Source organism: Garra rufa, chromosome 6 (assembly GCF_049309525.1).
Source record: "Garra rufa chromosome 6, GarRuf1.0, whole genome shotgun sequence".
Lineage (NCBI taxonomy): Eukaryota > Metazoa > Chordata > Actinopteri > Cypriniformes > Cyprinidae > Garra > Garra rufa.
In genome coordinates this window covers 2,471,743-2,486,110 of record NC_133366.1, presented here as the reverse complement: position 1 = coordinate 2,486,110, position 14,368 = coordinate 2,471,743, and the positions used below count along the sequence as shown (strand labels likewise).

Genomic DNA, 14,368 nt, shown 5'->3' with positions numbered 1-14,368 from the left:
CTAATCTCTACCGATAATTGGTCTCCTTCTATTGATGGCTTCTTAAAACCACTAAATCCTAATGGAATATGTCCCAAAAACAGTACAGGAAACCGTTTATTAATCATTTTAATGGTTAAAAGTTGATGGTTTGTAATATTTGTACTGGAAACAATTAGAATTTCTGTGATGATTGTTTTTTTTTTTTTATCAGCAGAGAGGATAGACCTAGTTTGTGATTTTACGAGTCCTCTTCACTGCTCCTAATGTTTCCCAGATTTAGGAGCTAGTTTTAGTGCTAAAATGCTTTGTGAAATACTCTTAGAGCCAAATTTAGGACTGACACGCCCAATATTTTTAAGATGTTCTCCTGAATCTGCAATTTATGAGCTACTTTTATCCTTAAGATGTTTTGTGAATGGGCCCTGATGTAGACTGCCCTTTCATTTTAATGGCATAATGATTAGTTAACAAAAGAAAAGAAAAAAAGACAGCATCAAGAGTCCAACTAAAGCATGAACTAGAACTAGAGTTAAACCGCTGTTAATTCTCAATAAGATCTTAGATGACAGAAATAAAGTGAAAGTGGAGTCTGTAATAAGTGAAGATGGTAATGGTGGTTGTGTTTAATTCTCCTCTGGTGAGATCTTGACAGATTTAATGTGTTCATCTGTTATACAGTTGATGTTCATCTAAGGCTCTGTGACTTAAGAGAGTTAATAGATCGTTTTAATGGTGTGTCTTTAAACAGCCGTTGTAGTAATTTACTGTAAAATACCTACAGTAACTAGCTGCCATCAGTATTGTTACTGTAAAAGCCTGGTAAGGTCTAACAGTTCATAATATCTGCTGCTGTCCTGAGATGCTCTGAATGGAGCCCAAGCGGACGACGAGAGAAGCGTGTGCTGGAAAACTGTCCGCTCCTGTCCATCTCTTTACAACCGAACAATCAGACATTATTGATCAGGTCTCATCATTCATCAGCTCTTAAAATACAGTAATGGCTAAATCACTCCCAACAGGAGGAGAGTGTGATTAAAGTGTGTTTAATAACCTTTCACAAACGCTCAGGAAAGAGACGTAAACTCCCACCTCTGCTGTCACGATCCTCACGGTACATACACACCCTCATTCATCACTCTGACAGACATCTGCAGACACACGTTCACTCATGATATTAGTCTGTGTGTGTGATTGTCTCTAATAGAATGATAATTGCAGAAAATCTAAATAAAATAAACTGAGGAAGCCATTAATGAGCACTAACTCTCAGTCTGTCTTCACTCTGCCAGAGCAATAACTTTTTATTACAGACACTCACGTGTAAAAGCTTGGATAAAACAACAGCAATAAGAAGGGGAAAAAAAACAGATCTATTTTATGGAAGGCCTCTTCTCTGATTGTCTTCAGTATGTTGGTCTAATTTTGTGTCTGTGATCCGTAACGGTTATGCTGAATATGAAGGTGATTTGTGTCTGTTTGTGGACGCATTTATGTTTGTAGATCTGTAGAGTATAAAAGCTATGGTTTCTATAAGTTTGATGGGACGCTGGAATTGGCACAGAAGGACCCGACGCTTCTGTTATTATTTATATTTATTACATCATGTGGTTATTATTCAGTATATTTAGTTGTGTCACACATGACGAAGGAGTTGAGTCCAAGAAAGTAATTTTAATAATTCTACAGGGGCACAAAACAATAGCAAACAAAAGAAAAGAGGAGAACACAGGCCTTAAATACTAGGTGAACAAACGCTATTTATTAACCGAAGAAACAAAATAGTAGAGAGAAAACAAAGGAAACAGAACTAAATATACACGTGACATTCACACAGTAAAATAATGATTGTTATATTTGCTGTGATGTCGCGAGAAATGTGTGTCTAATGTGTGTGATTAAGAGCAGACTGTTCTCGGTGAAGCCTGTGTTTATAATCCAGGTGTGTCTGTCTGAGTGTCTCTCTCTCTTTCTTTCTTTCTCTCTCTCTCCATTCAGACGCCAGTCACGCCCGGTAAAGTCAGTCGCGCGCGCGTCACGTGCTCCGAGTTCAGGCAGCAGAAATCAGAATCGCGCGCTCAGTCAGTAGCGGTCAGTCTGGCGCGCGCGCGCGGTGTGTCCGTCGGTGGGATGGAAGCGTCGGAGCGGCGGTGAGCGGCAGCGGCTCCGTGATGCGGCGGTGTGCGGCTTTACTGCTGATCGTACTGACGGCGGGTGAGTGGATATAATCACATGCACACACGCCGCTCAGGATTCAATGAATGGCATTCGCATTGAGGCGCTTAACGCCGAAAAACAGCAGCAGCGAGTTAGATTATTTAGAAGATTATATACATGACTGAATTGTAATGAATGACCCGTGATTTTAATCAGCTTTAATCTTATGCTAATTTTACACGCTAAAATAAAACAACAATTAAAGCCTCATTTGAATTAGGAGCCTACAGTTAAATGCCTGAGTTTGTGTTCAGATGTATTCTTGCGTTGACACGAAGAAAAGACTGAAACACTTATTAATGACGATTAATTGTTCCGTCATTTCATATAATAGTTGTTTTTATTTGTTCATTTTTAATAAGCATGACAAAATGAATAGGTTTCTAGATAATGACTGATCCAGGCTAAATTAATGTTCCAGTTTTTTTTTTTAACTCTTCTTCATTGCTATCGCTTCTTTGTTCCATTTCAGTCGGATATATGTGTGATTCACTTGTAAACTGGAAATTGTTCATGTTTTTTTTTCCTGTTTAAACTAATGGGATGTCTTCAATATTCACAGTAGATTCAAAAGAGATGATAAAACACTCACCAGTCTGACTCACATTTAAACTTTTAAATAATAAAATATATTGTAATATATAAATCTATTTTTTCTCTCATTTTCTTTACAATTAAACACCTTTTATTCCAATTTACTTTGGAGTTTGTTAGATTAGATTCAAACTATTCTAATGCATTCAAGATAATCATGTCCGGACGAAAACAGAAAAAAAAAACTAAAATAATAAATAAAATTAATTTATAAAATTTTAAAAATATTTTTCAAATCAGCATAAATTAAGGCAGTCGAATACTACTATAATGAATAAATTAAATTCAATAATATAATTTTTTCTGCTAAAGTAATCAGAATGAGATTTTTGTTTTGATTCTGTTCTTCATACAGAATTGTCAGAAATTATTTAAAATTGCACTCATTGAGTGTGAAAAGCCAAAATCATGATTTTAAAACATATTTTACCATACATTTTATTTAAACCACGTCTGGGAGAATTACATCCGATTTTAAAGCAACTCAAGTACGAGTTATTCAGCTGATCAAGTATTATATGAAGAAATGCAATGCAGTCTAGTGATTACAAATAAACTTACCTTGATGTTACAAAATATGAATGAAATATATCTGTAATTTTTATTCATCAATTGACCAATAAACAAATAGTTACCCTACACTGTCTGCCCGCCTCGTTGAACAGAATTGATAGAATAAAGTAAAATAAAAATCACTGTATGAAAGTTAAAGATGACGCAAAGCTGAGTGTGTGCAGAAATCACAGCCAATGATGAAGATGAATGTGTGTGTGTGTGTGTGTGTGTGTGTGTGTGTGTGTGTGTGTACCTGGTATTCATCACGTTGTGGGGACCAAATGTCCCCACAAGGATAGGAATACCAGTAGATTTTGACCTTGTGGGGACATTTCTCAGGTCCCCATGAGGAAACAGGCTTATAAATCATGCACAATGACTTTTTTTGAGGAAGTAAAAGTGTGCACAATCTCCTGTGAGGGTTAGGTTTAGGTGTAGGGTAGGTGTAGAGCGATAGAAAGTACGGTTTGTACAGTATGAAAACCATTACGCCTATGGAATGTCCCCATAAAACATGTAAACCAGTGTGTGTGTGTGTGTGTGTGTGTGTGTGTGTGTGTGTGTGTCTGTGTGTGTCTCTGTGTGTGTGTGTGTGTGTTAATGTGTGTGTGTGTGTGTGTGTGTGTGTGTGTGTGTGTGTGTGTGTGTGCAGGCATGAGCGCGGCGCTGCAGATCCAGTGCTATCAGTGTGAAGACGTTCGGCAGGACGACTGCTCCTCGCCAGAGTTCATCGTCAACTGCACCGTCAACGTGCAGGACATGTGTCAGAAGGAAGTGCTGGTCATGGAGGACGGTAAGAACGCTGCATCACTTCCTGTGCTGCCTGTTGCTATGGTGGAGCACTAGTCTCTTTAACTGATTGATGATGATGATGACGATGATGGTGTTTGTATGTGCAGTGAATGCTGCTGTGCTCATAGAATATCACTATCACATTAGTGAAATAAATAATGATCAGAAGAAAGGAATGTAAAAAAAGAGAAAAACGAGAGTAAGATTAACGAGAGGCTGACATGGGCTGCCGTCACTCGTCCCGTAACGCCAGAAGAGCAACTGGCTCTGACAGGCAGTTCTTCAGTCTGAAGGCAGATTTCCAGAATTGAGCTCGTGATTGGAGACGCCTTCGTTCTGCCGTGTTTCTCTGTCAGCTGATCAAAACCAGGCTTTACAGTACTGGAGATATTTCACACAGTATATTAGCACACGATTAAAGAAAATAAGCAGAACCGTTGTGATGTAGTGGCCCAAAGTCATAGCAGTCGATTCACGCAAACAATATTCATAAATAAAGTGAGCTGGTTTCAGATGGCGGAGTGTGTGTGTGTGTGTGTGTGTGTGTGTGTGTGTGTGTGTGTGTGTGTGTGTGTGTGTGTGTGTGTGTGTGTGTGTGTGTGTGAGAGAGAGAGAAACACTGCTGCCACAGCAATGGTGTTGTTTTCAGCACTTCACTGCTCCTTCATCTGCTCCTCACTGTTCCTTCATCTGCTCCTCACTGTTCCTTCATCTGCTCCTCACTGCGCCTTCATCTGCTCCTCACTGTTCCTTCATCTGCCCCTCACTGCGCCTTCATCTGCTCCTCACTGTTCCTTCATCTGCTCCTCACTGCTCCTTCATCTGCTCCTCACTGTTCCTTCATCTGCTCCTCACTGCTCCTTCATCTGCTCCTCACTGCTCCTTCATCTGCTCCTCACTGTTCCTTCATCTGCTCCTCACTGCTCCTTCATCTGCTCCTCACTGCTCCTTCATCTGCTCCTCACTGCTCCTTCATCTGCTCCTCACTGCTCCTTCATCTGCTCCTCACTGCTCCTTCATCTGCTCCTCACTGCTCCTTCATCTGCCCCTCACTGCGCCTTCATCTGCTCCTCACTGTTCCTTCATCTGCTCCTCACTGCTCCTTCATCTGCTCCTCACTGCTCCTTCATCTGCCCCTCACTGCGCCTTCATCTGTTCCTCACTGCGCCTTCATCTGCTCCTCACTGCTCCTTCATCTGCTCCTCACTGCTCCTTCATCTGCTCCTCACTGCTCCTTCATCTGCTCCTCACTGTTCCTTCATCTGCTCCTCACTGCTCCTTCATCTGCTCCTCACTGTTCCTTCATCTGCTCCTCACTGCTCCTTCATCTGCTCCTCACTGCGCCTTCATCTGCCCCTCACTGTTCCTTCATCTGCCCCTCACTGCTCCTTCATCTGCTCCTCACTGTTCCTTCATCTGCCCCTCACTGCTCCTTCATCTGCCCCTCACTGTTCCTTCATCTGCTCCTCACTGCTCCTTCATCTGCTCCTCACTGCTCCTTCATCTGCTCCTCACTGCTCCTTCATCTGCCCCTCACTGCGCCTTCATCTGCTCCTCACTGTTCCTTCATCTGCTCCTCACTGCTCCTTCATCTGCTCCTCACTGCTCCTTCATCTGCCCCTCACTGCGCCTTCATCTGTTCCTCACTGCGCCTTCATCTGCTCCTCACTGCTCCTTCATCTGCTCCTCACTGCTCCTTCATCTGCTCCTCACTGCTCCTTCATCTGCTCCTCACTGTTCCTTCATCTGCTCCTCACTGCTCCTTCATCTGCTCCTCACTGTTCCTTCATCTGCTCCTCACTGCTCCTTCATCTGCTCCTCACTGCTCCTTCATCTGCCCCTCACTGTTCCTTCATCTGCCCCTCACTTTTCCTTCATCTGCTCCTCACTGTTCCTTCATCTGCCCCTCACTGCTCCTTCATCTGCTCCTCACTGCTCCTTCATCTGCTCCTCACTGCTCCTTCATCTGCCCCTCACTGCGCCTTCATTTGCCCCTCACTGCGCCTTCATCTGCTCCTCACTGTTCCTTCATCTGCTCCTCACTGCGCCTTCATCTGCCCCTCACTGCGCCTTCATCTGCTCCTCACTGTTCCTTCATCTGCCCCTCACTGTTCCTTCATCTGCTCCTCACTGCTCCTTCATCTGCTCCTCACTGCTCCTTCATCTGCCCCTCACTGCGCCTTCATTTGCCCCTCACTGCGCCTTCATCTGCTCCTCACTGTTCCTTCATCTGCCCCTCACTGCTCCTTCATCTGCTCCTCACTGCTCCTTCATCTGCCCCTCACTGCTCCTTCATCTGCCCCTCACTGCGCCTTCATCTGCTCCTAACTGCTCCTTCATGTGCCCCTCACTGCTCCTTCATCTGCTCCTCACTGCTCCTTCATCTGCTCCTCACTGCTCCTTCATCTGCCCCTCACTGCTCCTTCATCTTCTCCTTACTGCTCCTTCATCTGCCCCTCACTGCTCCTTCATGTGCCCCTCACTGTTCCTTCATCTGCTCCTCACTGCTCCTTCATCTTCTCCTTACTGCTCCTTCATGTGCCCCTCACTGCTCCTTCATCTTCTCCTTACTGCTCCTTCATCTGCCCCTCACTGCTCCTTCATGTGCCCCTCACTGTTCCTTCATCTGCCCCTCACTGCTCCTTCATCTGCCCCTCACTGCTCCTTCATGTGCCCCTCACTGTTCCTTCATCTGCCCCTCACTGCTCCTTCATCTGCCCCTCACTGCTCCTTCATCTGCTCCTCACTGCTCCTTCATGTGCCCCTCACTGTTCCTTCATCTGCCCCTCACTGTTCCTTCATCTGCTCCTCACTGCTCCTTCATCTGCTCCTCACTGCTCCTTCATCTGCTCCTCACTGCTCCTTCATCTGCCCCTCACTGCTCCTTCATCTGCCCCTCACTGCTCCTTCATGTGCCCCTCACTGTTCCTTCATCTGCTCCTCACTGCTCCTTCATCTTCTCCTTACTGCTCCTTCATCTGCCCCTCACTGCTCCTTCATCTGCTTCTCACTGCACTTTCATCTGCTCCTTCATCTGCTCCTCACTGCTCCTTCATCTGCTCCTCACTGCTCCTTCATCTGCCCCTCACTGCTCCTTCATGTGCCCCTCACTGCTCCTTCATCTGCTCCTCACTGCTCCTTCATCTTCTCCTTACTGCTCCTTCATCTGCCCCTCACTGCTCCTTCATGTGCCCCTCACTGTTCCTTCATCTGCCCCTCACTGCTCCTTCATCTGCCCCTCACTGCTCCTTCATCTGCTCCTTCATCTGCTCCTCACTGCTCCTTCATCTGCCCCTCACTGCTCCTTCATGTGCCCCTCACTGTTCCTTCATTTGCTTCTCACTGCACTTTCATCTGCTCCTTCATCTGCTCCTCACTGTTCCTTCATCTGCTCCTCACTGCACTTTCGTCTGCTCCTCACTGCTCCTTCATCTGCTCCTCACTGCGCCTTCATCTGCTCCTCACTTTTCCTTTATCTGCTCCTCACTGTTCCTTCATCTGCTCCTCACTGCTCCTTCATCTGCTCCTCACTGTTCCTTCATCTGCTCCTCACTGCACTTTCGTCTGCTCCTCACTGCTCCTTCATCTGCTCCTCACTGCGCCTTCATCTGCTCCTCACTGCTCCTTTATCTGCTCCTCACTGTTCCTTCATCTGCCCCTCACTGTTCCTTCATCTGCTCCTCACTGCTCCTTCATCTTCTCCTTACTGCTCCTTCATCTGCTCCTCACTGCTCCTTCATCTGCCCCTCACTGCTCCTTCATGTGCCCCTCACTGCTCCTTCATGTGCCCCTCACTGTTCCTTCATCTGCTTCTCACTGCACTTTCATCTGCTCCTTCATCTGCCCCTCACTGCTCCTTCATGTGCCCCTCACTGTTCCTTCATCTGCTCCTCACTGCACTTTCGTCTGCTCCTCACTGCGCCTTCATCTGCTCCTCACTGCTCCTTCATCTGCTCCTCACTGTTCCTTCATCTGCTCCTCACTGCTCCTTCATCTGCTCCTCACTGCTCCTTCATCTGCTCCTCACTGCGCCTTCATCTGCTCCTCACTGCTCCTTTATCTGCTCCTCACTGTTCCTTCATCTGCTCCTCACTGCTCCTTCATCTGCTCCTCACTGCTCCTTCATCTGCTCCTCACTGCGCCTTCATCTGCTCCTCACTGCTCCTTCATGTGCCCCTCACTGTTCCTTCATCTGCTCCTCACTGCACTTTTGTCTGCTCCTCACTGCTCATTCATCTGCCCCTCACTGCACTTTCGTCTGCTCCTCACTGCTCTTTCGTCTGCTCCTCACTGCGCCTTCGTCTGCTCCTTCATCTGCTCCTCACTGCTCCTTCATCTGCTCCTCACTGTTCCTTAATCTGCTCCTCACTGCTCCTTCATCTGCTCCTCACTGTTCCTTCATCTGCTCCTCACTGCTCCTTCATCTGCTCCTCACTGCTCCTTCATCTGCTCCTCACTGCGCCTTCATCTGCTCCTCACTGCTCCTTCATCTGCTCCTCACTGCTCCTTCATCTGTTCCTCACTGCGCCTTCATCTGTTCCTCACTGCTCCTTCATCTGCTCCTCACTGCGCCTTCATCTGCTCCTCACTGCTCCTTCATCTGCTCCTCACTGCTCCTTCATCTGTTCCTCACTGCGCCTTCATCTGTTCCTCACTGCGCCTTCATCTGTTCCTCACTGCGCCTTCATCTGCTCCTCACTGTTCCTTCATCTGCTCCTCACTGTTCCTTCATCTGCTCCTCACTGTTCCTTCATCTGCTCCTCACTGCTCCTTTATCTGCTCCTCATTGTTCCTTCATCTGCTCCTCACTGTTCCTTCATCTGTTCCTCACTGCGCCTTCATCTGTTCATCACTGCTCCTTTATCTGCCCCTCACTGTTCCTTTATCTGCTCCTCACTGCGCCTTCATCTGCCCCTCACTGCTCCTTCATCTGCTCCTCACTGCTCCTTTATCTGCCCCTCACTGCTCCTTCATCTGCTCCTCACTGCTCCTTTATCTGCTCCTCACTGTTCCTTCATCTGTTCATCACTGCTCCTTTATCTGCCCCTCACTGTTCCTTTATCTGCTCCTCACTGCACCTTCATCTGCCCCTCACTGCTCCTTCATCTGCTCCTCACTGCTCCTTCATCTGCTCCTCACTGCTCCTTCATCTGCTCCTCACTGTTCCTTCATCTGTTCCTCACTGCGCCTTCATCTGCTCCTCACTGCTCCTTTATCTGCCCCTCACTGCTCCTTTATCTGCCCCTCACTGCGCCTTCATCTGCTCCTCACTGCTCCTTTATCTGCTCCTCACTGCACCTTCATCTGCCCCTCACTGCTCCTTCATCTGCTCCTCACTGCTCCTTCATCTGCTCCTCACTGTTCCTTCATCTGCTCCTCACTGTTCCTTCATCTGCTCCTCACTGCTCCTTCATCTGCTCCTCACTGTTCCTTCATCTGCTCCTCCTCACTGCTCCTTCATCTGCTCCTCACTGTTCCTTCATCTGCTCCTCACTGCTCCTTCATCTGCTCCTCACTGTTCCTTCATCTGCTCCTCCTCACTGTTCCTTCATCTGCTCCTCACTGCTCCTTCATCTGCTCCTCACTGTTCCTTCATCTGTTCCTCACTGCGCCTTCATCTGTTCATCACTGCGCCTTCATCTGCTCCTCACTGCTCCTTTATCTGCCCCTCACTGCTCCTTTATCTGCCCCTCACTGCGCCTTCATCTGCTCCTCACTGCTCCTTTATCTGCTCCTCACTGCACCTTCATCTGCCCCTCACTGCTCCTTCATCTGCTCCTCACTGCTCCTCACTGCTCCTTCATCTGCTCCTCACTGCTCCTTCATCTGCTCCTCACTTTTCCTTCATCTGCTCCTCCTCACTGTTCCTTCATCTGCTCCTTCATCTGCTCCTCACTGCTCCTTCATCTGCTCCTCACTGCTCCTTCATCTGCTCCTCACTTTTCCTTCATCTGCTCCTCCTCACTGTTCCTTCATCTGCTCCTCACTGTTCCTTCATCTGCTCCTCACTGCTCCTTCATCTGTTCCTCACTGCGCCTTCATCTGTTCATCACTGCGCCTTCATCTGTTCCTCACTGTTCCTTCATCTGCTCCTCACTGTTCCTTCATCTGCTCCTCACTGTTCCTTCATCTGCTCCTCACTGTTCCTTCATCTGTTCCTCACTGTTCCTTCATCTGTTCATCACTGCGCCTTCATCTGCTCCTCACTGCTCCTTCATCTGCCCCTCACTGCTCCTTCATCTGCTCCTCACTGTTCCTTCATCTGCTCCTCCTCACTGTTCCTTCATCTGCTCCTCACTGTTCCTTCATCTGCTCCTCACTGCTCCTTCATTTGTTCATCACTGCGCCTTCATCTGTTCATCACTGCTCCTTCATCTGCTCCTCACTGTTCCTTCATCTGCTATTCACTGCTTCATTATCTGCTCCTCTGGGCTCCTTCATATGCTGCTCCTGTGTGTGCTGCTATCAAAAGCTCTCAGAATGGCGGAGTGTGACTGCAGTGAGCGCTGGACACTAATGAAAGCTTATGTTCATGTCAGTGAGCTATATGCTGGAGTTTGGCTGTTGCTCACTCGATGCTCCTTCAGATGTTGATCTGAGTTCAGCTCATGTGAGCTCAGTTTCCAGTTAGGCAGTAAAGACTACTGAAGACACACAGTAAGACTCATTCCTAGCTGCTGTTTGTCTCAGCATCAGCCGGAGGTGTATGTTTACCTCATACCGCCATCAAATAAATCAACAGGACTACTACATTTGCACTTAATTATTTAGAAAAAAATATATTTCTTATAAGCCAAAAAAAAATCAATAGAAACTTTTTCAAATCAATCAGTGACTCTGACGAACAGACTGTATTAAATTTTTTATTGGAAAGTATAAACTCAGCTGTTAAAAAAATGCATCAAATGATCATTTTACACAGTTTTCTATGTTTTGCTCATAGTTTTTGTTATATAGTTCATTTCAGTTTTCAGTTCAAGTAGCTTTATTGGCATGACATTTGTAACCAAAAGGTCGTGGTTTCGAGTCTCATGCCTGGCAGGGATTGTCGGTGGGGGAGTATCGGCGTGGTCTCTCCACCCTCAATACACGACCGAGGTGAGACCCTTGAGCAAGGCACCAAACCCCCAACAGCTCCCCGAGCACCGTAGCATTGGCTGCTCCGAGTGTGTGTTCATGGTGTGTGTGTGTGTGTGTGTGTACCTGTTATTCATCACGTTGTGGGGACCAAACGTCCCCACAAGGATAGGAATACCAGTAGATTTTGACCTTGTGGGGACATTTCTCAGGTCCCCATGAGGAAACACGCTTATAAATCATGCACAATGAGTTTTTTTGAGGAAGTAAAAGTGTGCACAATCTCCTGTGAGGGCTAGGTTTAGGTGTAGGGTAGGTGTAGGGCGATGAAAGTACGGTTTGTACAGTATAAAAACCATTACGCCTATGGAATGTCCCCATAAAACATGTAAACCAGTGTGTGTGTGTGTGTGTGTGTGTGTGTGTGTGTGTGTGTCCAAATCCAAATAATTGTTTGATTCTGGTGAGTTTCAGGTGAGATGTGATCTGTTTTCCTGGTATTCCTGAGATTCACCACAGAAGTATCGATGCAATATTGTGAAAATATATGAGCGTAGCGGCTCATCCGCCAATTATATGTTCACTGTTGTGAATGTGTATTTGCGCAGGAATTCACTACAGGAAGTCGTGTGCGTCGTCGGGGGCGTGTCTGATCGCGTCGTCGGGCTATCAGCAGTTCTGCACGGGGAAGCTGAACTCTGTCTGCATCACCTGCTGCAACACGCCGCTCTGCAACGGCCCACGGCACAAGCGGAGAGCGGCATCCCGCGCCTGCACCACACCCTCCGTCAGCCGCTACAGCGCCCCGCTGCTCGGCCTCATCCAGCTCTACCTCTGCTCGCGCTGACCGCACGCATCTGGTGTGTGTCTGTGTTTGTGTGAAAGAGAGAGACTCACGGGACTAACGAGCGCAGTGTCAGAGAGCGTCTGCTGGCAGGAGCAGCTCTCACACATTACAGCATCTGTCTGTGTGCTTCCCTTCATTCTCATTATCAGTGAATATGTGGGCGGGGCTTCCTCATTTAATCCCACCAATCACAGCACACACACAGAGAAACATTCAAGCTCCACTGACAGCAGGACAATGCTCTTTATCAAACATCCAGTTATCACAATGATTAACTAGAATTATCACTAGACATTACTCAACTGGCATTTAAAGCATTATATATATAGCCATGTATAGGCATAAACCTTTAAAACCATGTTACTAAACATTTTCTATAAAGGACAAAAGATGCAGTTCAACAATCAGGGGCATGTTGTCACACTATATTGTCACAATGTGGGGAAACCAACATGAAACAAAATAAAAACACCAAGCTCCTGTTTTGGTTAATTGTAAATGAGGAGATTTATACAGTACAGAGCTGAACACGTTCATCAGCTCAGACAAACAGATGAGGAACAAACACCTGACAGACATGTGAAGACGTCCTGCAGTGAACTCTTTCTTCACACATTGATGACTGTTAACCCTACGGATGTGAAACAGTCCTAACCTTCCATGTATACTCATATGTACATCTAGTCAGTATTATTATCTGTTATTATTTTAGGAGTATGAGAATGATGTAGTGACTCTGAACATTCATCAGTACGCTTCACATACAAACCGATGCTGTCGTTTACGGTCTGTATCTTCTGTTGTGTCGGCTGCTCGTCGTACGTCTCGGGTTCTCCAGCCTCTTCTGCTCTTCGGTGACTGTGATCTTCAAATCATCATGAGGATGGAAACTGTTGAAGATCTGATCGCTGGAGATGGTGTTTGTCTGATGGGAAGGATGTAACTCTCTAATGTAGCTTCTGAATACAGATACGACCTTTGATCTCTTATTTGTATGAATGCTGAGGGTCTCTAATGGTATGCACTCGACTACAAATACATAAAGAACCAATCAGAGCTTTGGACACGTTTGGTCGAATATATAAAGAGTTCGGATGCAAAACCCTTTAAAACCCAACTCGGTCAAAAATGAGATAATGACACTGAATGAATGCTCTCGACAAATATAATACGTCCATCGAATACTTTTACTTCAAACACACTAAATCCTAGCCTCAGCCGACGGTATATTGGTAGTCTATAGGTAGAAACCTCTACATCGGAGCCTGACAAAAATGCTTATTGTAAAGAAATACATCAGATGGATTTAGAGGCTTTTGCATCTGAACTCCTCATATATTTCATCAAATGTGACTACACGCGTGTGAGGGACAACATTTAGTCATTATCTCAAAATAACGGCTACTCAAATAAATACAAAACAACATGGACAATGCATTGATTCAAGTTTAAATTGACTTCATTGCCGTAAAGTGCCTCCTCAGTATTTTTGTCTGTTTTCCAGTACCATCTCCTGAAGAATAGAAATGACTTAGAAGATCAGGCTTGTTAACCTTATTTTGATTTTAAATCAAGTTGATTTTTTTGACCCCATAGGCAGATTTTTTTCAGGCAGATATTAATTCAAACTTTTTAAATATTTTAATGCATTTCTCAGATTTAATATCTCATGTCATTGTGCTTCTAAAATAAATTAAAGATTTAAAGATAATTGAACTGGAAAACCAGACAAAAATACTGAATGAGAAAATGATGTAGATGATCTTGAAGTGTCTATTGAGAATAAAATGTCATTTACCAACAAGATAAACGAAGCAACAGTATTTCAGCATTATTATATGTAATTATTAACCTGAAATACAAGCTTTATATAATAGCTGAAGTCAGGAGTGTGTGTCTGTCTCTGTTTCTCAGACTGCAGCTCCACAGCTGGAAACCCAAAGGTCTTCATTAAAGCAACCTCTACAGTCCGTGTGAGGGAGAAACAGTCATATAAACGAAGGTCTATTTTTATCTTTTTTTCGGTTCTGAATGGAGCCACAGCTGTAAGATCTGAAGCTGCCGTTGATCACGAGCGGCTCCTCTTCGCGGTCTAATCTCACGAGGAAGAGCGCTCTTATTTCCTCTCCATGAGGCTCGATTTCTCCAGAGACTTCGCTCCTGCATTATCAGATATTAATCAGACGCCCGCGCCGCACACGTGGGGCATGATGGGACGGCGATGGTTGCTGTGGCCGATGATTTCATCTGTGACTCAGAGCTCCTGTGAAGCGTCCCGAAACCCAAGACAGGGCTTCATCTTCATCT

General features: G+C 45.6%; 1 protein-coding gene across 1 annotated transcript; it reads left to right on the top strand.

Moving 5' to 3' along the window:
• Positions 1 to 2,080: 2,080 nt before the first annotated feature.
• On the top strand, positions 2,081 to 13,860 carry LOC141336173 (ly6/PLAUR domain-containing protein 1-like). The gene is made up of 3 exons (XM_073841710.1): positions 2,081 to 2,193; positions 3,998 to 4,138; positions 11,823 to 13,860. Exons 1-3 carry the CDS (start codon positions 2,151 to 2,153, stop codon positions 12,059 to 12,061), a joined length of 423 nt encoding a protein of 140 aa, XP_073697811.1. The 5' UTR covers positions 2,081 to 2,150; the 3' UTR covers positions 12,062 to 13,860.
• Positions 13,861 to 14,368: the final 508 nt, after the last annotated feature.

Bases quoted from the DNA above. Each gene is read 5' to 3' on its own strand.
- LOC141336173 (XM_073841710.1), top strand. From the start codon at position 2,151: ATGCGGCGGTGTGCGGCTTTACTGCTGATCGTACTGACGGCGG. The intron at 2,194-3,997 runs GTGAGTGGATAT...GTGTGTGTGCAG, and splicing joins GCTGATCGTACTGACGGCGG to GCATGAGCGCGGCGCTGCAG. The intron at 4,139-11,822 runs GTAAGAACGCTG...GTATTTGCGCAG, and splicing joins AGTGCTGGTCATGGAGGACG to GAATTCACTACAGGAAGTCG.